The 27,405-nt window shown below is 40.3% G+C and overlaps 1 protein-coding gene across 5 annotated transcripts in view; it reads right to left on the reverse strand.

The window, feature by feature from the left end:
• The window catches only part of ATRNL1 (attractin like 1), a 976,173-nt gene that overhangs the window by 655,071 nt on the left and 293,697 nt on the right, over positions 1–27,405 (reverse strand). For 4 of the 5 annotated variants that reach the window (XM_005293856.5, XM_065552410.1, XM_005293857.5 and 1 more), the window contains exons 17-18: positions 23,639–23,827; positions 8,093–8,311 (exon numbers count right to left, since the gene is read on the reverse strand). In XM_005293856.5, the coding sequence (XP_005293913.1) occupies positions 8,093–8,311; positions 23,639–23,827 (408 nt within the window). Of the gene's footprint in view, positions 1–8,092; positions 8,312–23,638; positions 23,828–27,405 lie in introns of those variants that run through there. The other variant, XR_010589324.1, reaches the window with a different exon arrangement.

A 27,405-nucleotide genomic window follows, 5' to 3' on the forward strand; every position in this document is an offset into this window, starting at 1 on the left:
CCGTCCCCTCTCCCATAAATTCTACCAGTCAGTCATGAAGACTTCAGTATAGCTAATCAGTTGATTAACCAAGATTTAACTAAATCCCAGACACCAGTACCGCCCATTGTGAAGAGCTCTAGGACTACTGTTTGTGGGGGGGGGGGGGGGAACCAATCAACAAACAAACAGCTGAATATAGGTGGCTACAGGGGAGAAAGGACAAAATTTTAAAAACAAGTCCAGGGCCATCCTAGCTTCCTTGAAGGGATTTGGCCCTATAACTGAAGCTGGGGCACTTTAAGTGACTCCAACCCCTGCTCATCACGCCTGGTGAAAATGAGAACCACTGAATGCACGAATGACCAAAATTATTATCGTATGACCCACAAAGTGTGTTCTTAAGAAACTGACATTAGACACTAACAAGGTTGCAAACTACCCAATTTCTAACCTCCCTTTTCTTTGGCAAACGTATGGAAAAAAAAAAGTGGTTATGACCATGCAACAAAAGCACCTAATGCACTCTACTAACAAATCTGATCCCTCACAATCAGGACTCAGAACACAGAGAAAGAGAGCCCTTTAGCAGAACTGACAGAGGACCTCCTTATGGCTGAAGACAGAAGTGAAACCTCAATGGTCATACTGCTCAGCCAGTTTACAGTCTTCAGCACAATCAATCCCTGAGTGCTGCTGACCTGTGTACAAGACTCAGCAGAGTAGAAGTTATCAAAAAAAAAAAAAAGATTAAGATAATTCATTTCATATAGATCCCAAAGAGTGTTGATGGGAAATTGTTCCTCTTTCACCAGAGCCCTCCTATGTGGACTATCAATAAGAAAGCCTATTCTCCCTCCTTTTCAGTAGACATAAGACCCTGGAAGAAGCTGTATGATTACGTGGCTTACCCTGTCACCAACATTCTGACAAAACCTAATCATACATCTCTTCAGTCAATATGGCCAGTGCCATCACACAGATGACACAGTGGCTCCAAAAGAAGGTTCTGAAAGAACTATCAAATCAGGAAGATGGAAGTGGTATGGGTATGAAGAGTAAGGGAGCTTACCAAGACCTCACAGCAATCCGTCGAGAAAGCATCTGTTAAAATAGCGTGTACTGGAATCTTCTCTTCTCCTTCATAAAATGGCATCAACAGTGCAAGAAATGCTTCCACTACCTCTGAATTATTGGTACACCTACATTCCTTTCCAATGAGGACTTGGTCAACTGAGATCCACACATTCATCACCTCAATATTGGAAAACTTTAGCTCCCTCTGTTTAGGTCCAATCAAAAACTACACTTGTGCAATACACAGCAGATTGGAGCTGGACCAGTCACAAAAAGCAAGTTATAAAGTTTAATGGGAAAGGATGATCTATTGATTCAGGATGAATTCAGCTCCTGGATCTGCTACAGACCTCCTGAGTGACCTTGAACAAGTCAAAATTTCTGTGTCTCGGTTTGTCCATTTGGAAAATGAGAATAATACTTCTCTACCTCCAAAGGCGGTGTAAGGATATATCTATAAATACCTAGGACACAGTACAGAGATGGAGGCCATCCAGGCAGAAATACCCAGCACACTTCACTGGTTCCTGTTCACTTCTGCGTAAAATTCAAAATCCTGGTTCTAATTTTCAAGAACCTCAATCTGGCTATTTAAGCAATTGCCTCTCCATATGTGATATTCCAAGAAAGCAAAGTTGTCAAAAGTTACAGAAAACAAAAATATTAGGGTAAAATTTTTGTAGAATCAGAAGCACAACAATCTTAGCTACTGGGCATCAGGCTGTGGAGTACTCTACTGAAATAGGGTTACCATATTTAACAAATAAAAAAAAGAGGACCCTCCACGGGGCCCTGGCCCCGCCCATTTCCCACCCCGGCCCCGCCCCAACTCCTCCCTCCCACTCCCAGCCAAGCGAAAAGGGCTGCCCGAACGCTACCGGCTTCACGGTTTGCCGGGCAGCCCCCAGACCCTGCGCCCCTGGCCGGTGCTTCCCCAGCGCAGCTGGAGCCCGGGAGGGGAAGCGCCCGGGAGGGGAAGCGCCCAGCCGGGGGCGCAGGGTCTGGAGGCTGCCCGGCAAACCGTGAAGCCGGTAGCACTTGGGCTTTGGACAGCCCCTATGCCTCCGGACCCCGCGCCCCCGGCCGGGCATTTCCCCTCCCGGGCTCTGGCGGCGCAGGGTCCGGAGGCATGGGGGCTGCCCAAAGCCCGTAGCACTCGGCTCTTAAACAGAGCCGAAGAGTCAGGGGAGGAGCAGAACCGCCGCGGCCGGAGGCTCTGCTCCTCCCCTGACTCTTCGGCTCTGTTTAAGAGCCGAGCTGCCCGAGCGCTACCGGCTTCGGGCAGCCCCCGTGCCTCCGGACCCTGCGCCGCCGGAGCCCGGGAGGGGAAGTGCCCGGCCGGCAGCTGGGGTCCGGAGGCAAGGGGGCTGCCTGAAGCCCATAGCGCTCGGGCAGCTCGGCTCTTAAACAGAGCCAAAGAGTCAGGGGAGGAGCAGAGCAGCCGCGGGAGGGGAAGTGCCCGGCCGGCATTTTCCCGGACATGTTCGGCTTTTTGGCAATTCCCCCCGGACAGGGCTTTGCCAAAAATGAGCCCCTTATCAAAATGTTTTCAGAATCCAGCATAAAATGTACTCATTTTGTATCACTCTACCCCTAATAATAGGTACTGAAAAAAAAATAAAGGAAATAGGATAAAGAGAGAAAGAAGAGAAAAAGAGGGGGGGAAAGTGAATGAATTTAAGTAGTGTAGCTGTACTTTCAGTTGACAAGAGCAAAGTCCAATTAAAATCCATTTCAAAACTCCTCCTGCTTTTGTTATTTGGGTTCAGCATCTAGATACTATGGTGACCGGTATTCATAAATAGAATAGATAAATTACATGGATTTTCACTTCGGAGTTAACAGGTTTGCAGAGCAGGAATTTAGCAATTTACTGTGCAACAACCAACGCCACTCTTGGCTGTGAAGCTATGAAACCTCTTGAGTTTACAATTGCCTCCTGCTTCAGCAGCTGTGCCTGTAAATTATTATAACCAAGTATCAGTGCAGTTAACTTCCTCAGTTTGCATGTGCACTATATCTATTTTTACGTGCTAGCTAACAAGTTTTTACTGTGAATCATCAGTCTCACCTTTTCATAATATTTTTAAAACAGATTTTGTTCATATTTAAAAAGGTATAAACAACTTATACCTTTTTACCTATGCAGCTTGAAATTTCAAAGTTCTGTTGTTTCTTAGGTATTTCCACCCCTCAAAATGACCCTTCTTTCCAATGGAGAAAAGTTTTGTATTTTTCATTCTTCTGAAAATCCATAATTGATTAACCAATTTTTCTAAAAATATGCACTTTCAGGCAGAATTCCAGCACAAAAGTCTCTAAGCATGTGAAAACCGGAAAATTGAAGGGAATCTTGTTTTATTACAGAGAGTGCACTTGTTGTAGTTTATTGCGTGGCTGTTTAGAGCTAGTTTATCATGACTCATTAGCATTAAGAATATATTAAACTTTTCTTTTGTTTAACTCTAAATTGGCTAGCTGGCCCTAATCACAGGACAGGACTCAAGAAGGAAGGTTGTTAGTCTCCTGACCTAAGGGTAAACAAGGTTTGGAACTCAGAGGCCAAAGAATCTGTATTTTGAAAAGACAAAGTACAAGTATGCGGGGTCTTATATATTAAGTAGTCTGGTCTTTGAGCAAATTATTCCAAGAACCCTAATGGAACTGAGGGTGGGGTGCCTGCAGAACCAAACTGTGCCACCACAGGGCAAGATCTGGGACTGTTCCCTCCCCCACCTCCCCCCACTTCACAGGGTGTAACATTCTTTCATAACAAAAATCCTGCACCTACCACCATAATATAACCAAAGAATATGTCTATGCCTGCAGACCAACAGAGTCACCAGCATAACTGAACAACTGTACCTGAATGTAGACCAAGTGATCAGTGAAATTCAGAAGGGTCCTTATCAGGGCTGGCACCAACAATATTATTATAAAATGTTGAAGGATTCTCAGGTGCCAAACAAGATCTTATAGCCAAAATGTGTGCTGACTACAACTGCCATCTGCTAAGTCTCCAGGAGAAACAAAGAGAGATTAACAAAGATACTCAAGATGAACTTGGCCACTGAAAGATCACACAAGTAATTCAGCAGCACCATTTTCATCAAACCTGATCTTGTCATCAACACAAAATTTATGACCGATAAGAATTACATTGAAGTCTTGACTGTAGACATTGATGACATTTCCATCACATCTGTCTACAAACCACCATGCAAACAATTCAAGTTAACTAACCCATATAATCTTGAACATGACAAAATGCAGGCTATCATTGGCAACTTTAATAGAATCATAGCATATTAGGGTTGGAAGAGACCTCAGGAGGTCATCTAGTCCAATCCCCTGCTCAAAGCAGGACCAACCCCAACTAAATCATCTCAGCCAGGGCTTTGTAAGCCGGGCCTTAAAAACCTCTAAGGATGGAGATTCCACCACCTCCCTAAGTAACCCATTCCAGTGCTTCACCACCCACCTAGTAAAACAGTGTTCCCTAATATCCAACCTTGACCTACTGCACTGCAACTTGACAGAACAAGAAGCAATGGTCTCATCTGCCACCACTGAGAACAGCCTAGCTCCATCCTCTTTGGAACCCCCCTTCAGGTAGCTGAAGGCTGCTATCAAATCCCTCACTCTTCTCTTCTGCAGACCAAATAACCCCAGTTCCCTCAGCCTCTCCTCGTAAGTCATGTGCCACAGCCCCCTAATCATTTTTGTTGCCCTCCGCTGGACTCTCTCCAATAGTCACAGTGTCAAATGGGGCTACAGTCTAACTGATTAAAATGGTGAAGGATGCAGTGGAGCCAAAGAACTTCATATGCATATCACTACTACGTCACCCCTACATACTATAAGGGCATCTCATCTTAAACCGCCTATCACCATTTGTTGAAAGCACCTAATCCCACAGGAAACTGGATTCCATGAGGCAATGCACTGGTGTCAGCAGTAAGGCCCTGCAACTGCATCTGCTCAATAATCCTGCCATCCTAACAAGCCAGCGTGGCTGCCCAGCTGGGTGAGGAAGCTAGCAGGATGGTTCTTAAGCTCAGCAGCAGCAGTTTCTTGCTGGTTGCTCAACGCACATGCCCACAGACTCCCTGCCTCCCTGTGCTAGTCTCTCGCCAAGCCCTGCTCCGCTCCTCTACTGCTCCAGCCCAGATCCTGCGCTGCAGCCAGTCTTGTTCCCATCTGGTTCCAGCCTGGCTCCTGCTTCAGAACCAGCCCTGCTCCTGCCTTCCCTTACTCCTGGTAATCCGGTTCTGACCCTCAGCTCTGATTCCTCACTCTGACTTTTCTTGATCCTCGGCTCTGATTCCTGACTCTGACTCCAGTTCTCATCTGTGGCCCTGTCACCTCACTTGCACTTTGCTATTTGACAGCCAAATACACATGTGCAGTGTGGGAAAGACTGGTGCTGGATTCTGTGCCAAATGACAGCTAGTGCTACATCACAGGATGTCTACAACCAACAAAAGTGAACAGCCTGTATGTGCTTGCCAGAATCGTCCCAACAGATGCAAGGAGAGTGGTCACAAGGAAAATGAAATGATTACGACAAATCAAAGATACCAGACATCTGCTTTATGGCCATACCACAGCAGTTAGTCACCTGAAATCGCAGAAAAGTTTCGTAATCACATAAAACCACTTTAAAAAAATCACAACAGCTACACAACTAGAAATGTGGCACACACGGCTTAAAATACTTAACAAGGATGTTAAAATTAACATCAAGGTTGCCACTTTCCCACAGGCAGAGAGAAGGATTAGTTTGCCTAGAGATGTTTAACCTGCATCTGAACAAAAGATGCCCTTTTGTATACTTCTTTTAACAATTAAAACACACAGAAACAATGAGAATGAATTTAAAACAATATGAATCCATGGGATTTATCAAAAATACTATCAAGTCACAGAAATTCCATGAAGAGAACATGAATTTCAAATACAATAAAAATTGACTACATGATTCACATGCAACATTATTTATAAATACTGTAGAATAATCTTCAAATATAGCTATGTTGCATGTTATAGATTAATTTACATTTATTTCCGACTAAAAAAAATCAACTGTGCACAAAATTTAGATACAGTATTAAACAATGATTCTCCTGAAACAGTTAAAAATAAATACTCCTAGAAGGACATGCTATATTAAATAATTTCTGTTAAAAGGCAGCAGTAAAAAAAATATTTTTGTTAACATGTTGATTGCAGAATCGATGCCAGTGAACACTTAGGGCCGAATCCTTTCTTAGTCCAAGTTTCCTCTCAATAGGAGCTTTGACTGAGCAATGTCCACAGGATTGGTCTTAAATACATAAAGCTCATGTCTTATAAAGCAGAGAGAGGAGCCCAAATATTTCATCCAGAAAGTGTAGTGGATACAGTTATGTATGAAAAAAGAACAAATCCTGAGCTAGTAATACAAACGTATAATTCTATTTTAGTTAAGCAAGCTGTGCATTCAGTACAAATTGATCAACAGTAATATGGGCTTGGGTGAATGTGTATCATAACAGTTAATATTAATGTGCCCATATTTTAATCCACAGATTGAATTAAATCACTTAAGGTTATATTAAATGTAATGACACTCTCCCATATTTCCAGGAAATATGAAAAAGGTTCATTTTTTCTGATAGTGTTGCTAGTTGTCTTGGGGCATCCAATTTTAGTTTAATTGTTAACATGACAGTTTTCACTTGGTGTTAAACTTAACGATGTTACTTCAACACATTCAGTAATTCCTCTACTCTGTCTGTTGTATTCACTTTTGAACAGAAAGGATGCTAAAATATACAATACTCTCTCTCGGAACTCAGATTCTGCTCTCTTAAAATCTTTGAGGGGAAGACTGTAAAAAAAAATCAATGCCCTTTATGCTACATATCTGCACATGTTGCTATGATCACAGATAATTTCAGAATTCCAGATGTATTGGTGGTGGGACACCTGCTGAAAAGTTACAGTTTTACCAATAATGCAGCCCTTGTTTTGAGAACTGAGATTTTTCATGCTGAGTCTTAAAAGAGCAATACTTATTGTAGGATAAATCTTTTGGGCCTGTCAGTTTCACTGGTGTGCTGGTGACAGTGTTGTTAGCTTTCTAAGCAGCAGGGATGGGATTAGCAGAGTAATTTCCTCATTATAATTATTTAACATATCTTAAATTTAGGGGTCAGCTACTTGATATTCTCTTTTAAGTTAGGAAAAATATATTATTTACCTAGGGCCATCAAGTGTCAAGCATCTTGCAGCCCTGTGACACATTTCCACAACCCAGCTGGATCTTCACGTATCTAGCTGGAATGCAGGAAGTTCCTACCCCCTAGTCACTGGAAGTTGCAATGGCTCTTGACTTTAGGCAGCCAGACAGCCAATGGTCTTTTTTGTTTCTGCAAGACCAGCATGGAGCCCTTGAGGAGTAGGCAACAGGTAGTAGTAGAGCTAGAAAGCCTGAGGGCAGGTTGACAGGAAATTATTTTCAAATTCTGATTAAATTTGCAAAAAATATCCCACATGTAACCACATAAAATTTGGAAGCTATATGTTTAGAAGCAACTGAAAAACAAACTGGCTCTTGCAGAGTAAATTCATAGAATCATAGAATGTCAGGGTTGGAAGGGTCCTCAGGAGGTCATCTAGTCCAACCCCCTGCTCAAAGCAGGACCAATCCCCAGACAGATTTTTGCCCCAGATCCCTAAATGGCCCCCTCAAGGATTGAATTTACAACCCTGCGTTTAGCAGGCCAATGCTCAAACCACTGAGCTATCTCCCCCTCCCCTTCCCCCCCCCCCCCCGATATCACAAATAACATTTAGTAAAAAATGTAATCTTGTATAAATGTTAATTATGTTATTTAAAATATTTTTTGGTATTGTTTGTGTACCTATATAAACAGAAAAGCAATCAAAACCTTACATGCTGTAGCTCTCATTTGACATTAAGAGCTCATACATACTATTCTAATAAAGAAAAAAAAAGACAAACAATATAACACAAATCAGAAGTTCTTACCTGGACAGTGGATGAAAGACCATTCATAATTTTTCTCTTTTGGACAAAGATTAGTGTCAAGAACCATTTCATTGGAGTGCACCCCAACAAGCTTCATTGGCCCTCTTGAAGATCCTTCCACACAATGCCCTTTTCCTGTATTACTGGGATCATTGCACCATCCGCATCCAGGCTGTTCCAAACACTGCCCACAGGTCCTCAATCCAGAGCAGTTTTGAGCTGTATTATACAAAACATAATATTAATGCAACTTTTAAAAGATGTGTACTATACTAAGTTACTAGTACGTTTAAAAGGGTTAATAGGTTCTATTATAACCCTCTCTTCTCAGACTCATAACTTTCCAAAAATCTTTTGGAAAGAACATTTCCATGCTTGGTCAGTAACAATGCTTTTTAAAAATTGTATTTTGGGAGGCAGCAAAATGAAGGTTATTTGAAGGTGAACAATATAACACAAATCAGAAGGTTATCATCAAAACAGACAATTACAAAAAAAAAACAAATACTGTACAACATCACAGCAAATTGAATAGAGAAATAATTTGCACAATAAAAAAACCCCTCAAATTCTAAGTAATGATAAAAGGGAAAAAAATGCTGTGGATTAAAGAAACTGGATTCAGCAAAAATAATAAAAAGGTGCCCTTGCAGCAAGAGAATATTTTATTTTAATGTATTTCTTAGGGTGACAGTAAGAGGATATCCCATACTTCATTGAACCAGAGGCTCATAGAAGCCACATGAGGATTCCATAACTCTGAAGCAAAAGGAAGTACTGCAGCTATCCAAAGAAAGAGAGGCAGAGGATTAATTTTCAGCTGTCCCTACCAATACCCAATAGAGCTATACACAAACTTTGCTCCAGATCGTGCAACCATTTACACTGATGCACCAATGACTACACGTGTGTAGAGTTAAGCACATGCATGTTTGTAGGATCAAGGTCTTGGCTGAATAGGAAAACCACAGAATCAAATTTAAAACAAAATCAGGTTATTGATCCAAATCAGGAAGGGGAACATTCAAATTGTAATAATTCAAACTCAAACCCAGAAATTACTTTGGGCTTCAATTACCAAATGACATTGAGTAGTGATATTTGGATTTTTTACTAAACACTGTGCCCAATTCTAATGATCATCTCTGAGACATACCATGAAATATGCATTAAAAAAAATATTCCTGAAGTACAAATCATAGTTGCATTTAATTTTAATGACGCTCCATTTTATTGTCTCTTTTCTGTAACAGCAAGTCAGGTTTCATTTACTTGAGTACTAAAAATCAAATCTCTCTTTCTCCCCCACATTGTCATCAACTGAGTTATTCAACTGTGCTGTTACCTATAAATCTTTACCTCTAAATTTTTTTCTACACAGCATCCTTTCATTTAATTTAAAATGAACATGTCTCCCACAAGCAATCTTCCTCAAATGTTGAATACCCAGTTGAGAACAAATAAAAGTTCATGTTCTGAAGTTATTGGCGATTTAAAAAAAAAAAAAAAGAAAACAATACCTCAATGGGTACATCTACACACACACACAAAAACACCTGCAGCAGAGACCACATCAACTGACTTGGGCTCATGCTGTGTGGACGTTCGGCTTGGACCGGAGCCCAGGCTCCGAGACTCTCCCCCCCATTGCTGGGTTTCAGAGCCTGGGCTCCAGCCTGAATCTGAATGTCTTCACTGTTATTTTTAGCCCCGCAGTGCAAGCCTCACAAGACTGAGTCAGTTGACCTGGGCTCTGAAACTTGCTGCTGCTCAGTTTTGTTGGGGGGGAGGGGGCGGCATTGCTGTTATTAAAAATTGCTAGGAGACTTTTAGTTCACAGTCCCAGTTTGTTTTTCACCCCCGCTACAATTTACATCTTAAAAATATTAAAATGCTACAATTGCCCTCCTTCAAACCTTCTACAAATAGCTAATTGCCTTCTTTCAGGGTTACGCTGAAGGAGTTTAACAAAGATGCATTTATTTTTAAATTTATAAAGTGCAACTATCAAAACCTTCTAAGTGCATATACATATACAAAATAACAATTTAAAACTAAATTAACATAATGGCAAAAACTAAGAAAAGTCTCTCCAACCACAATACACTCAACTTTTTCTTTCAAGGAAACCCTGTCAAAGCTCTTCTCCAAGGAAATCAGGTGAAACCCTGTGTAAATAAATAGGCTTTACACTGTACTCTGAATGTCAACAAACGGGTTTTGATGAATGAACAGGGGAAAACACAGCCCAGAGTCAAGGGCTTCCACCTCTAGTTCCCTAACTTACAAATAACCTCTTGGTTTGATTAGAAATTTTATTTCCTGCTTTGGTCCCTTCCCATCATGAATCCTGATTGAAAAGTTATGAGGATCCTTCAAAAAAACATACCCATTCAACCATACATTAGGGTGTAGCAACAGCCTTCCAAGATAGGAACCAGAATGCATACAGACAAGAACAACTGAGATGGGCTGTTAAAAAAAAAAAAAAAAAAAAAAAACTTAATTCCTAGGTTACTGAAAGGCAAAAAATGGAAGCTAAAATAATATACAGCATATTTTATCTCATGCTGATTTTTAATACTGGGCTTGAACCGAAGTGCCAGAGTATAGCGTATTGTTCTCTTATGGGTTAGTTTACTGATATATAAATTATGTAAGATAGTGCTCATCATTATAATCACTCTGCCAATCGTGCAAAGAGTACTTCGAAGATAAATGGATAGGTTTTGAGCATAATCTATCCTAGAGAATGAAACATCTGTCCATCCTAATCCATGTCTATTTATGGCTGATATAAAACTTTTGAAGAAGTGGATAAGTCTGCACCACTTATCTTAATACATGAGATGGGCCCCTGTGATGTTCGTCACTTGTGGGGAGCGTTGCCTAGTCGGGGATTAAGACCTTTGAAATGCAGGGTGCGAGTTAGTAGGGCTGTTCCACTTCACTGGGCTCTGTCCCAGGCCCTGTCAGTACTACCAAAGAGTCTGGCCATCAGGAGTTCCAACCCACCACCTAGTGACCTGCTAGCAGATACCAGAATTAGAGGACTCCAACCCTGGAATCTAACTGGTGTAACTTTGTCTAGTTTCCTGCTTTTATTTAAACCAAGAACAGGAAACTATCTATGCAACTGGGTTTCCCCTGCTTTGGACTGCTTCCTGTGTGCTATCAACTCCTACTACCTGACTCTGATCTCCTGGTATCCTGCCCTTCACTACACTGACACCTGACTCTCAGTCTGCTTTCTGGCATATCTCAGACTCTAATCTCCTGGTATCTGACCAAGCCTGACTCCCACTCCAAAAACTAGGTCAGACCACCCACGTCCCTGTCGTAACACAGTGAAGAAAGTTCACACCTCAGGGCTACATTTCTGTAACGTAGCAATTGCCCGACTTGGACAGTCTATTGGTACCGGTTGGGGAGACTCCCCTTCTCAGGGATCAATTTCTGTAGTGCAGTTGAAGATCTAGACACCAGAAGCATCCCCCAAAGTACATAGTAGGGCCAATGATAGGGCTGGTATGGTACTGTAGACCAACTGTGCCTAAACCGGGCACTCCATTCCTTCCACATACTCTTGTCAGGATGACTCTTACAAAACCGGGAACAATCACTGGAGGATATCCTGGATTCCCTTAAGAAGGGGACATGTAAACCCACTTTAGATTCCGAGTATGAGTACTCCAAAGGCCTGGGTGGAGCAGTACCAGGTGGTGGCGGAGGCAGAGATTGGGACTGTGATCTCAATGGGCTTGCAGTATCAACAGCAACATCAGAGGATTTCCGGCTATTGGTATGATATGGCTAGGGAAAACTCCCTGGCCACTAGTGCACAAGACACACACACCCTTAGTGTAATGGACATATACAATCACTCAAAGAAGAACCACAATTATCTTTCCAAACCTCCTGAACAAAAAAATCCTTTATCAGTAGAAAAAATAATACAATTAAATTATATAAACTGCAGAAGCATTCATACAGATTTAGAAATCAGTTATAAGATTAAGACAATTAACTTTGAGAGAATAAAAATGATTAACTGCGAATGGAGGTATTTGAGCCACTTTTTCCAGGAAAAGCAAAAGGAAACAAAATAAATGGCTAACAAAAAAGGCAACTCCTATCACTAGAAAAAAAGGTTAAAAAAATTCACAAGAATCTGTCAACATAATTTAGAGAGACAAGGTGGGTGAGGTAATAGTTTTTATTGGACCAACTTCTGTTGGCAACAGACACAAGCTTTTGAGCTACACAGAACTCTTCTTCTGGTCACCTGAACCAACAGAAGTTGGTCCAATAAAAGATATTACCTCATCCACCTTGTCTCTCTAATATACTGGGATCAACATGACTACAACAACACTGAAAAAAGCATAATATTGAGTCTATTAAAGTCTATTTTAATCATTTTGTTTTATTATCTATAGTTAAAATGATGACATTGCTTAGTTTTCTGTCATTATTTCTTCATATTAAACCACAACTATATTAAAGTAACATTAAGCACTTGACATAATCCCACAAAAGCCAGAAAGTATCAGCTGAAATCCTGGTTCTGTGGAACTCAACGACTTTCAACTGTAAGTGTTTAAAATCTATTCTGGCTTCATATTCTTGCCAGAGGTAAATCTGTTTGCCTTAACCAAGTTGTTGTAGACCCTGTCTACAATACAGCCACCGCTGTGCCACATGGAAGAAATTTTTGTTTTGATGTGGTTAATCTACCTCTCAAAGAGGTGGTTGCCAAATCGATACAATTAAGAGGTTGCTAGAGTGGCATAAGAAACACTCTTCCATCAAAAATACACTTTTCTTTACAACCAACACTTCTTAAAAGTTTAAAATTTGTCTCATAGCCATGTTGGAAGGGACAGCAATTGTCCATTGTTTACATAAAGTAACTTCCTTATTTGCTTAAACACATTAAATCCATTTATTTTAGCCACATAATATGGCAGATTGAAGCATATTTTGAAATTATTTTAATACTTTTTCTAAATCACCAGTGTCCCGAAAGCTAAGATACTAAAGTAAAAATCTTCCTTGATTTATGAAAATTTAAAGAGAACTGCTTGCAGAAAAGCTTTATTTAGAAAATTTGTTTCTATTAGTAAATAATAACTTTGTTTTAAATTGTGACTTTATATGCAGACTAATGTTGCATTATGAGTTTATTCACTGATAAGTCACGTTTATGGAAGAGCAATAAGCAAGTAATTTGTAAATACACAAATTGCATCGAGACTGTTTTTCAGAGGTGCCAACCACCTGTAGCTCCCATTGTTTTCTGTTGAAAAAGTGGGTGCTCAGCACATGTGGAAATCAGGCCCCTAGTCTTTTGCCCATTTATCCTTCCCATCCTGCTACTCTCTCTCCAGAAAGATATTGTAATTTCTGCATTCCTTTATGGTATGAAATTAACAGTAATTGAACGTAATGCAACTAGAGTTGTGTGACATCACACATTTTTACATTAGTGTACAAAATAACAATATCTACCAGTGGAATGCTGACTCTTGTTTCCAGTGAAAGTATTAAATGAAGTAGTAGCTGTAAACCCATGCTGTCACATGGGTTTAATTCGTAAAGTTGTGTGTGTAAAAAAGCCAAAAATAGCCGAGCACTTAAAACTTGGATAGTAATAGACTTTGAATCCCAGTGATGATCAAACTTGGTGATATTCTAAACAAAAAGAATTCTCAACCATGTTCGTAGCTGTTTTAATTGCTTTACACTGACTCAGACATTCTAGCCTTCAGAGTGATGTCTGGAGTTATTGTGGGTGCTGGTTGTGTCTATGGGGGGCATTGTGCTGGGAGATTTCTGTTGATTTGTGTGGGTGCGAAGAAGGGATGTGCACTGCCATGAGGGGATGTATGTCATGTCTTTGGAGTTATTGTATGTGATGGATTTTTTTTTTTTACTAGAACTTAACAGGGAGACACACTAAAAAATGAAGTTCCATGTATATCTAGAGCTAGCCTGTCCCATTCACATAATAAAAGTAATCTTGGATTAGTTTATCTTTCCTTAACTACTGTGTATGCTGGAAGAGTGGTTTTGAAGCCAGCAAAGTTGCTTCAAGGGATAATATTTATAAAACAAAAGGAAAACATTAATATAAGGTGAAAAGGAAACAAAATTCCCCAGTTTGCAGTTCAACCTAGTCCCTAGTTCTTCCGCTCTACTCTGCGCTGGTTAGGCCTCAACTGGAGTATTGTGTCCAGTTCTGGGCACCGCATTTCAAGAAAGATGTGGAGAAATTGGAGAGGGTCCAGAGAAGAGCAACAAGAATGATTAAAGGTCTTAAGAACATGACCTATGAAGGAAGGCTGAAAGAATTGGGTTTGTTTAGTTTGGAAAAGAGAAGACTGAGAGGGTACATGATAGCAGTTTTCAGGTATCAAAAAGGTTGTCATAAGGAAGAGGGAGAAAACTTGTTCACCTTAGCCTCTAAGGATAAAACAAGAAGCAATGGGCTTAAACTGCAGCAAGGGAGGTATAAGTTGGACATTAGGAAAAAGTTCCTAACTGTCAGGGTGGTTAAACACTGGAATAAATTGCCTAGGGAGGTTGTGGAATCGCCAACTCTGGAGATATTTAAGAGTTGGTTAGATAAATGTCTGTCAGGGATGGTCTAGGCAATATTTGGTCCTGCCATGAGGGCAGGGGACTGGACTTGATGACCTCTCGAGATCCCTTCCAGTCCTAGAATCTATGAAACTTGAATTTGGAGCCTAACTTCCTAAAGGCATTCTTCCTGTTCACTCAACCAAACAGCTGTATTATAGTCCTTCTCATGAGCATCTGTGCAGGGGAGGAACCTAAACTAAGGCTGAAACCCTTGTTAAACAGGAAGCAGGTAGTGCCCCTGTATCCTGTTACACATACTGTTTAACAACTATGGTAATATTTTCTTCACTTTATAATATCAAAACACTTTCCATCTACTGCATATTCCTTCTTCTTTGACAATTAAATGACATATCTAGACACCTTACTAACTCATCAAATAGTTCTGGAAATAAACGAGAAAATTTGGTAACATGGAAAGAAACAACATTTTATATTGTGATGAATCCCCATATGTACCAGAACATCAATATAATGTTACTGGAAATAATACAATTATGTTTCCAAACACTGCCAATAGTGTTCAGAAGCACTGCTAGAACTCAATTTAGAAGCATGAAATATCAATCTGAATTTACTGGTAACTGTCTCAGATAAAAACTGTCAATTCATAAATGATTTCAAATGAATTAACAGGCTAAGTGAGCTTCCCATTTGTCCTGGCTTGCATCACTAAAACGGTTCACCTGAGAAATCTGCAGAAACCCCTCACAGGAGTCTACAGCCTGTTCCATTGAAGTCTCCTTGTCACAGGCTGGCAAAGGCAGCTGGGATCAGTCTTGCCTGCAACCCACTGATAATTAGTGACCCCAGCTGAAGGTGCCAGGGAGGTTTAATTATAATAACGACTTCCAGCTGTGGGGAGAGAAAAAGTGTTGAGAACTCAGAGTGTGCAAGGACTAGAAGTCAAAAGCAGTAGGAGAGTACTGCTAGAGATAGTCATGACTTGCTAAAGAGCTGGGGTTGGGCTCCTGAGAACTCAAAATATTACAAACAAAATGCCAGCAGACACACATGCTAATCAAGTTTAGATTCACTGGGACATATTTGCCATATGGTCCTTAGGTTTCGGTTCTGGACAAAAAGAGGTTGACAGTCATGGTGTCCTCAAGCAGGGAGAGCCCTTGACTCTGAATTACTTCTCACTGATGTCAACTTGGCCTGAGTTTGTTGACCTTCAGGGCACACAGCAAAGTTAATCTATTTATGCAGGCTTTCCCCTACCTGAAGTTGCCTTTGTAGTTTGTTTAATGTGGGCTGACTTCTGTCAGTTTGTTATTTGAGAAACTATTTTTGGTAGTAGTTTTCCATAGATATAGAGGCAACAGTGGGTTTATTTTAATAAGATAAGGTTTTAAAAATGTAAGCATGGGGGGTGGAGGGAGAGAAAGAATGGAGAATGAATACAGCACAAATCCCTACACAGTAAGTTTTACAATCTCTTGCTAATAATGAGAGGATGATAGGAGACTAAAATAAATAGCTCATGTAAAAGAAAAAAAGTCAGTACACTATACAAGTGTTATAGACATATGGGATATAGGTTCAATTTAGAGAATTTACTTCTGTGAGACTGACAATACTGCACCTACTAAAAACAGCTGCTTAATCCTCTCATTTATTATTATGTTGAATAATAATACAAGTGGAAAAACAGTAATGAGGATTCCAAGGGATTTAAATTAATTTAATTTTTCATGCTAACTACAAGCTCCTTCTCAAGGGGAAAAAGGGAAACTTTATGTCTTGAGGTCAAGATCAAATAAGTTTAAAACTGTGGATGTGGTTACTGTCCCTCAAAGCATGAACCTCCCACAACCCTGGACTCCAAAGTGTCAGGGATCTATATGTGGGGAGATAGAAAAGAGTAAGCAACATCAGACATGTCCAAAGCCAACTCAAAGGGGAAACTGTTTAAAAGGTAACATGGTGTGAGAACGCTTCATTAACTTTTCAACAGAACCCTCACTGTGCTGTGGAACTGAATGGGGTAAATAGTCAGTGGGATGAAATGTGCATGGATCAGAAGTTCTTTTCCTATAGCAATTTATTTTATTTATTTACTTATAGAAACAAAGGCACTTCCTCTTTTGATAATCATTTTTTAAAAATTCTAAAATATATTAAGGGAAGCACTGCTCACAGCCCCATAGTTAAAGATGAATCATGTTTTGCACATAAAAGTAGGAGTACACCCACTTTCTTACATATGAATACAGAGTATATGCCCCCCCTCAAAAAAAAATTACAGCACTTATTCAAGTGCCGAATGAATTTTACAAGTAAGTTGGTTAATTGGTCTATGAGTTAAAATTCATTTTTAAAATGGATCTTTTAAGGAATTAGGTGTATCAGAATATTTTTTTGTCCTGAACTTTCTTAACAATGAAACATAAATGCTTCAGTTTTCCTTAAAACTAAAAATTACTGAAATTTCATGTATTGCCTATATTTGAAAACAATGGCTAATCGCAATTTTTTCCATGTTTCTTCATAGCTAAAAATTTCTTCTTCAACAAGTATAAGGTTATATTATAGAGAATTCCAAATGGAACTGCCCTCTTTCAAAAGGGTGTCGCCTCCCGTTGATTTCAATGGGATTGAGACCACGGATTGCTTATTATTTTTTAGTATTTGTAGTATGACTGCTCTTAAACGTGGCTACTGGCTTCACTCTCATTGTAAGTAATGGGAGGCAATAACCATTTTGAAAGAGTGTACCCAGTGAGAACAATGGGAAGTTGTAGACATTTAAAAGAAGACAGCTCCTCATGAGTTTCTCTGAAAGAAAAGATTTTTAGACACCAGCCTCTGCTGACAAATAAACCTTCAGTTATGAAAAATACAATGTTTCCAATATTCCTGGGATCTCATTATTTTGGAGTATTTTTACCTACTCATGAGCTGAGGTGGAAAAGAATCAAATGCAGCTTTAACAAAAATAATTTATTCTAATCTCAGTCCACAAACACTAAACTGCCCTAATCATAATCCTGTAGTTATTGCATTGTGTCACTACTGGGCAGAGATATGGTTGTATGTGCACCCTAACTGTGCATTTCCATACTTTAACATATTTGGATTTCTTTTAAGTTTAACCTTAACTCTGAATTTCCTAGGTTTACAATGCTTAGTTTTGGGGTAACTACAACATCCTTGCAATGTATATTATCCTACATGTTAAATTTTGTGTGGATAATATAAAATATATTTTTATTAACTAACTCCATTTAACATAATTTTTGTCTGGAAATATGTACATAAAGTATATACTTATCTTCTAAGATTAATAATCCTGTAAAACTAGTCTATTCAGGGGAGTGACTCAGTATTTGTGTTTAGCTACAGTGCTGAACACAATGTGGTTACAATCTCTATTGGGGCCTCTGGATGTTATGTTAATATATTATCATTAATGTTTCTATTAGAGTAGGGCCTGGAACTCAGTCAAGGATTGATTGTCCACCACGCTAGGTACTGTATACACAAGCAACATGGAAGACAGAGTTTGCAATGCAGGTGTCAGGCAGGAGAAAACAGGTGAATGAGACACAGAAAGGTTGGGAGTTGGTGGGAAATAAACAGAATTTAATATAGAAGCAGAAATCCATTATAAATATTAAATAATACTACAACATTTCTAGAGAAGACTGACATATTGTTTCACAGGACCCTTCTGTGAACACTGTTTCAGAAGTAATTCCTGTACAAACGTATGTTTTTCAGGGACCTCTTTTTAGGAGACTGCAGTTTAAGCCAAGTTTATTTTTGTGGATGTTGGTTTATTTTGCCATCACTGACATTAAGAGGATACAGTGTCCTCTGAAAACAGCAGGAATGCTAAAAGTAATGCAAAGGCAACTATTAAGGGATGGCGCCACACTCCACTAATATTAAATGAATACAGTTCAAATCATTACTGACAGTAGAAAAAGTAGTGTTCACTGTCTGGGGGAGAAAGACTAAAAAGCTGGCCATAAATTTGTTGGCAGACATCCAGTGTTTTTTCAATTCACAACTTCAGTGAAGTGGTGATATAAATACAAGGACAGAATTATATATTATCTATGGAGAAGACAAGTAGCTGCCCTTTACCTCTCCGGGGTCAAACTGGTAAGCCTGCATGTCCACTGACAGCAATGGAAGGGTTTATTTCTATGTCTATCAGTGATGGTCTAGACAGTATTTGGTCCTGCCATGAGGGCAGAGAACTGGACTCTATGACCTCTCGAGGTCCCTTCCAGTCCTAGAATCTATGAATCTGTGAATGTGTGGGTCAAGTAGCCTACTGGTACACAATAGATAAAAATGTTCAAATATTCATCTATGAGTCATGACAAAAGTAATAAAGCGTGAATGCTTTTCTTTTGTTAAGCTATTGATATGTACCTTTCTGTGAACAAACAAGCAACAAGATTAACTAAAAATAATATTTTAACAAGTGAATAAACTTCTTTATATTACTATCTCATTAAAATACACCTTTTAGCAATAAGATTAAATAATCTACCTACCTAAATTTTCAAATTAATTAGACTGAAAACAAAGGTTCTCAACAGGGTCTGATTTAGATATTCATTTTCTTGTTTTACACTCAAACTTTCAAATACTTTAAGTCCGATAAAATGTCTGCTTATGGAAATTGAATTTTTTTTATTGGCTAGATAGAAAACACAATTTCAGAGAAAGCTACTTCTATATGCTATTGAACTGACATACAGCAAATAATGTTATGTTTATTTAATATAAAATTTCTAGATCTGCCTCGAATGACAACTAAATTAAACACAGTGCTTTTGTTGTCCCTGCACAAACAGAAGTGATATGGCTTTCAGATAAATGAAAAAAAAATACACTTGAATAATATACAAATTGTGACACAAACCAACAAAAAACAGGAAAGTGTGACTGACTTTTCACTCATAACTCATGCCATTTTTAAAACAAAAATACAACTTTTTCAATATCAGTGATGTCAATTTTACTTCTGAATTTTCTATCACTGGTTTATGGATTTTAATTACATTTCTTCTTTTAAAAGAAAAAAAAATACTTTCCTGGACTACTGTAAGATAGAATTCTCTAGATAATGGAGTATTTTAAATTTTGCGTATTTGCAGCATTATCATCCCCTACACAGGCAACTCACTCGTAAGTGATAACCAAGTGCACATTAATGCAGTTTCCTATTAAGTCTTCCATAGAAAGGCCTACTTGCCCCTCCCAAGTAGCTGGATATTGGAGACCAGTATCTCTTATGTGGAGGCCCTTTGCCTCCCGCACTGGTTCCCACCTCTTTCCTAGCCCATTTCCTGCTTTCATAATATTATTTCAACTTTACAAAATTTTCACTGAAATGTACCAGCTCAGGCACACAATATACTCACTCACTATATAGTATGAAGATGAATGATAATGAAAGAACTCCAATTAAATTGGGGGTCCAGGCTTTTCTGCAGATCCCAGTGTCCTTGGCCCTACTGTTAGCTGATAGACCGCCTGTGCCTTTCCTCACCTATTTTCCTTGCTTTTTGTCTCTCTCCTCCCATGTAACACATAAGCACAGAGTAGCCAACTACATGCAGAACATTCAAGCTTCAACCTTCAAATGAGATTAAATCAATGGCCCTTATCATAGAGCAAGCACACCATCTTTTACCTTACCATTGTCCTCTGGGGTTCATGGGGAAGCAGAAAGCTACTGTTTGCATCTACATGTAGGATCTGATGGAACAGAAAAATAATCTAGCCACAACTCTGAAACAAGGTCCATCTGATGTCCAATACTTGAACCCTGCCAAAAGGGATTCAGGAAAACAACTCCTTATATGTCACTTACTCTATGTCATGTCTTGATATATAAAGAGAGATTAATTGCACCCATGAGAAAATGCTTGCCAGTATGAGAAATGCAATCATCCAATTATCTGCAGTCCCTCTCATGCTATCATACATATAGTTTATTTTGTGACCAGAACACCCATTCCACCAACCACCCAGCCCTGAATACAGTCCAGACATTGGCCTCTCCCAGTTCTCCCCAGCCATCATAACACTCTCGATTGTCTAACTTGCCATCAGTACCAGATCACTTCACTTCTTGTCCCCTACACCTCCATTTCTGAAACTTTTGAACACTGTCGCCCACTAGGAAAATGAAACCAATCATGACCATGCTGCAACCCTGCTGCCCGTCCTATCCCTGGAGTCTCTCCTCCGACCAGGGAATGCCCCCACGCATTGGAAAACACTGCCCAACACACAGTGGTTAATTTGTAATGAAAGAGGTGCTGGGGCTCAAGCATTTTTTTTACTTTCATAATGTATGCAACAAGCCCAGAAGTGTCAGGGCTATGAACTGCCAAGTGTAGAGGTCCTGGGGCTCAGCCCTGGCACAAATTAAGCACAGCTGACACAGAGGATTATTGGAAGACCAAGAGCAAAACCTTAAGAGCCTGTACTCCCATGAAGAGGTATTGTCCATACTGTTAATGACATTGCTAGCCACTAGGAAGCTCAGGGTGCAATCTACAATCTCAAGGGGAGCACTCAGAGGCTATTAGCCCATCATAGCCCCAGACGGATTGGCCATTGCACTGAAGAAAGAAGGGAATTTATGTCATCTACGATAGGCTACCTTAAGACCCTGAATGGTGGACTACTCAACTAGTCCAGCTGTTCAATCTTCAGTGTAATATTGCAGGAGGGGCTTTGCATGGCACTATTGCTATTTCTTTCCAGAAGTGAAAGTGGGCCAGTACGGCGTACCACTAAGAAGTAACTGCTGGTATGGGCCCATACACAGCTGACGTCAAAGGACCCTCCTTAAAGCGTTGCCACGGCAGCCAGGGCTGGCTCCAGCTTTTTTGCCGCCCCAAGTGACGAAGCGAGGAGGAAAAACAAAACAAAAAAAAACCAAAACAAAAAGATAAAACCGCGATCAGCGGCACTTCGGCAGCAGCTCTACCGCGCCGCTTCATTCTTCGGCTGCGGGTCCTTCACTCTGAGAGGGACTGAGGGATCTGCCGTCAAATTGCCATTGAAGACCCTGACATGCCATCCCTTTCCATTGGCTTCCTTTGCTGGTGCCTGGAGCTGGCCCTGGTGGCAGCGTTTTAACATTGCTGCCCCTTTTGCCCCCTATACTCCAGGGCCACTTTGGGGGGGGGCACCTGTCCCTGAGCCCAGCGATTTAAAAGGTCCCGGGGTCCTGTCGCTGCCGCCAGAGCCTTGGGCAGCACGCGCCAGGCAGAGCTGAAGGGCTGGCTGGGAGAGGCTGACCCCCAGCCCCGCCCTGTCCACCTGAGGCCCCATCTCTTCCGCCTGAGGCTTTGCCCCTTCTGCAGGCCCGGAGCCAGGCCCCCGTACCAGTAAGACTTTTAAATTACTTTCACCCCTGTTTCTTTCTCTCCTAGCAGTATTCTTTGATGTCTGTATTTCAAAGTGGCCCAAGAAGTTTGTGCTTGCTGCTCCAACTTTTAGCACTCTGCACTGCCTCCAAGATGCTGCTCAGTAAATAGCTGTACTGCTGCTCCATTCTGAATCTTCTAGGCTTGCTGCATGTGTGTCCCCATGAGTGTGCGAGAGAATCTGTCAGCTGGAGAAAAACTATCCCCAACCCCATCCAGTCCAGGCCATTGGGATCCAGGACTGCCCTCCACTGACAGCACTCGCCCAATAATTCACCTCCCTGCACCTCTACATCTGCACCATTACAGAGGGCTACATGGTCCTGGATGGTTACCATCTTCCTGCTACTAGTTTGCTCCCTCCAGATTGAATGCTTGCTTGCCAAGGGTACTGAGTTGTGAAAGTCAGAACATATTGACCACAAATTGCTGTCTCACTGTCCACAAGGATTATGGGTTCTGCTGATTGGATCAACCAGACAATGAAGCCACCCAGGGCCAGTCTCTGCTGCATGTACCCACAGATTCAGGAGGAAGTTATGGCTGCCTGACATTGGGGCAAAAAAGGTCCACTGACTGGGCTTCTTCTGCTAATGAAGACTCATCTGATTGACTCCTGCTGAAATCACTGCCTCTACCATAAACTGAATAGGGTACCTTGCTAGTGTCCTTTCTTCTTGATGAAGTAGGAAACCATATGCTTTTTAATTCTCAAAAGGAGGGAATGACCAGTCTGTGAACTAGTGGGATTTGGACCCACCAATCACACAGCAGGAAAGTTTTTCATGCCTCCTAGCCACCAATCTGCTACCTCATATGAGAACTCAAATTCTTGCTGTTCTCATGGAGTGAGACAAAATACAATTTCCAGGTAGTCATGAATCGCATTTGCAAGCAATAAATGATGAAGCAAAACCAAGACTGTTTGTTTTTCGAGCAGGTTGGGATTAGCCTTATTACAATTATTGAATAACTGCACTCTCATTGTATGAAAAAAAGGACTTCTCTTGTTCTTTCTCTAACAAAATACATCAGGGTCCTAAAAGTACCAGTTTAGGAATTCAACTGATCTTTTTTAATAACCTGATTTCTGATTAACTCAAGTTCTATAACTTTTTGGTCTTAATTTTACCAGTCTTTAATTTTCATCCCTGGACATCAGTTTAATTTGACACAATAGTAATGTTTCTACTTATGTAAATAAAATGCAAATAGGAATATATTTGTCTTTATATTAAAATAATAAACTATTTATTGGCTCTTCTCAAAATCAAGAGAGTATTCCCTCTGTCAAAACTTATTTATACTATCTGCATCCATAAAATATGAAACAAATTATCCACTGCTGATATTAATGGGCTATGATGACAGCTGAAATGATCTGCTCTTTCTTTTCTGTATCTAGTGAAACTTACTCAAATGTTTGTGCCTCTATAGGGTAGAAAAAATCATCATGTTATAGTTAACAGGGTTCATTCATTAACATACTTACGAGAGCAGGTGGCAGTTTGCCACTCTAGGCACTGTCCATATGGAAAGGAGATTATATAGGCATTTGAGTCAACGCATCGTTTTGTACTGCTACACCACATACACTCCATGCCATTGCTCGTGCAGTTGGAACATGTTGTTCTCAGGGAACATGTTTTTTTGCAGGGTCTAGCATTTTGATTAGGACTAACTAGAAAAAAAGCAGAAAGACTTTATTAATTTAACACAAATTCAATCCCTATTATTTTAACATTACGTAATACTAAAGAGACTGTTAAAATAAAAGTGATTATCTCCTGGTTTATTTGTGAATAATTTCAGTCAGACTCACGGTACAGTATGCAATTACAAATGGTTTTTTACAAAAATTACCCTACTGTTCTCAATACTCCTTTGTGTAATCATCTTAAGTCACATTACCTCTCCAAAAGACTTCATCTAAAAGTGATTATAAGAATTTTACTTATCTACCACATTAGTAAATTTAGTATTAATTGTTCGATAATGCCAATGTAGTTATGAGCACATGCATTATATAAAATATGACTGCAGCTACTGTAATAGGTGTGTGTGACAGGGCGCTGAGCAAGGAGGGCTTAATCAGCCCCCTGCCACTCTAGCCCCAGTCAAGGGAAATGGATTGGGGCGGGTTGAAGAGCCCTGTGCCTGACTGGCAAGGAGAAACAGCTGCCATCCTAATTAGCCAGGGGCTACAAAGGCTGGCAGGAAGGAAGCTACAGGGCGGGGGGGAAGAGAAAGGCCAGGTACAGAGAGGGGTGGGGCCCTCTAGTCTGCTGCTGGCAGGGCCGGCTCCAGGCACCAGCTTGGCAAGCCGGAGAGGGGCGGCAGGTCCAGCTATTCGGCGTCAATTCGGCGGACGGTCCCTCACTCCCGCTCGGGGCGAAGGACCTCACACCGAAGTGCCGCCGCAGATCGCGATCGCAATTTTTTTGGTTGCATGGGGCGGCCAAAACCCTGGAGCCGGCCCTGGCTGCTGGCCAGGCCTGCTGCTCGCAAAGTCTGTGGAAAACCTGTACATAGATAGTAAGGTGGTGGTGGGAAACAGCTATAAATAAAGAGCACTGGTGTTTGCATCAAACTGAGGCGTCCCTGACTGATTTGCAAGGGAAGCTGGGGCGGAAACCAGAGGGGACCATCTTACGCCTGGCTACAGTGTAGCAATCTATAACCTTCTTGTTCTGTTGCTCTTGTTAGTTAAATAATGAATAACCATAAAATCAGTTATTTACTTCACTAGTGATATATTTTCCCTTAAACATTCTGCATCTTATCTGAGAGTGAGAGTTGCCAAATGAACATCTGCCCCCTGGTGTATACAGTAGAACTCAATACAAATTCAAAGAGAAAATAACAAGGGAAACATTATTTAATATATAAGAGCTTTTTACTGCAGACAACATTTTGCCTATCTTAGTCATGGTATGTGTAATCTCTGAAAAGTTATATTCTAAATAAAAATTACTTGTATGTTTTTCTGTGGCATTTTCTTTTGATTACAAATAAAGCTGTAACATGTGCATCAATATGATTATAGTAATTCTTAACTAAGACCAGTACATAAAAATATTGGTAGAGTAATATGTTTCTATTATAAAAGGAATTTGCACAGCATTCCTATAATAAATGTTAACTAACCCCACACAGCTATTATGTACTATTATGTGGATTATTGATTATGCAGATAAACAGCTTTATAGAAAATAAGCTTAATCCTCAAGTCCTTCCTCAGCCCTTAATAAGGCAAAAACTCCCAATGATTCAAGAGAGTAAAGACAGGTAAAAACTGAGTAAGGACTTCAGGCTTTGTCCCACTATGCATAAATTTGAGCCACAGCTTGCTATAATCATAAACAATCTTTTACTGTAAAAAATTTTTTTTAAATGTGATGGAACTCAAAAAAGAAATCCCAGAAGCCCTGAATTTTCTTAACCTCCACATCTGCGGAAACAGTTCAATAGCAAATAAAATTGGCATCAATAACAGATGGAGATTCTGATGCTAAACTTGGAAAATACTCTTAACAGTTTGTCATCTGCATTCTTCAGTTATTTAACACGTCATTACACCATGCCACATCTGTTTATTCTTTGACAGAGAAAAATATAACAGATTACAATATCTATTACTACAAAACAGCAGCATGAGGAACAGAAACAATAGGAAACAGACTCAGTCAGCAGTAACAACAAAATGCAAATTTACTTTGTAATTATACTGCTATTTGAAATACTACAAGTTGTGCATAAGACAGCCAGAGGATTGTTGGAATGCATGTTTTATTTATGAAAGTTAACAACTTTGAGAATTTTGACAGCAAAATCCTTCTTTATATATGAGTGCACAACAAAAAATTAAATACTTTTAAATGCCTTTTATGTTACTCTGTACACAAGGCTTTCTACTACATTAGCAAACTCAAAAGGAGGGGAAAAAAGACAACAACAGAAAGAAGATACATTAGGATCATTTTCATCTACAAACTTTGTTCATCCTGTAATCTTTAGGACAACCTGTAAATTTTAACCATCTGCACAAAATGAGAGCATTGTTCATATGAAAAATGCTGAATTATATTTTCTTCCTTTCCAAAGGGTTAAGTGAGCTCCCTCTACAGCAGCGGTTCTCAAACTGTGGGTCGGGACCCCAAAGTGGGTCACGACCTCATTTTAATGGGGTCGCCAGGGCTGGCATTAAAATAGCTGGGGCCTGGAGCCAAAGCCCAAGCCCCACCGCCCAGACCAGGGCTGAAGCCAAAGCCCAAAGGCGTCAGCCCCGGGTGGCAGGGCTCAGATTACAGGCCCCCTACGTGGGGCTGAAGCTCTTGAGCTTTGGCTCCCCCGCCCTGGGGAGGTGTGGCTCAGACAGACTCAGGCTTCAGTCCCCCCACCTGGGGTTGTGAAGTAATTTTTGTTTTCAGAAGGGGGTCACGGTGCAATGAAGTTTGAGAACCCCTGATCTACAGAGTCTCGTATGACCACACATTACACTGTCACCAATATCTTAGACAACTTGGGGACTGTTCCTCCTTTTCTTGAAGGACAGGGCAAGGAGAAGGTTTTAATATTAACTATTAGGTAAGTGTCTGCAATGTTTTTCTGTATCCTCTAGAGACCCTTACAAGTTTTTTTTTAAACACAATAAATTAGTTTCTATGCAAATGTCTCCTTTAAACTAAACATTAACATTTATGTACCAACAATATTACTATTTGTGGATGCTCTGCCTTTTAGCACATATACAGATTGTTTCTTTTTGAAAGCACTTTACAATTTTTATATAATTAATCCTCAGGTAGATATTGTAGTCTGCATTTGATAGATGGAGAAACAGATTCAGAGAAGGCAACTTAGTCAAGTGATTTGCCCAAGACCACCACCAGGGAGTTAGTGGGAGAGTCAGGTTTAGAATTTACGAGGTCCAGTTTCCCAACCTGTGACTCAAACCACTGGGCTACCCTTCTCAGTGGTAGTAAATAAATTAATTCACTCACATTTTTGGACTTTTTTCTTGTAAAATAAAGAAAAACCAGTCCTGTCAGAAGGAAATTTTGAATCTCAATATAAGTGTTAGCAACTTGGGATCTGTGATGAGCTAGTCAGCACTGCAGCACCTCCAGGAGAGTGTCTGCACATTTATGTCCCAATCCTCAATTTTAAAACATGAGAGCAGTCTCACTGAAAATAACAGAACTACTCATGTGCTTCCCATTAAGAATCTGCATAAGCATTTGTATCCAGGTCTTAGAG

The sequence above is a fragment of the Chrysemys picta genome, chromosome 7 (assembly GCF_011386835.1).
Source record: "Chrysemys picta bellii isolate R12L10 chromosome 7, ASM1138683v2, whole genome shotgun sequence".
In the NCBI taxonomy this organism is placed as follows: Eukaryota; Metazoa; Chordata; order Testudines; family Emydidae; genus Chrysemys; species Chrysemys picta.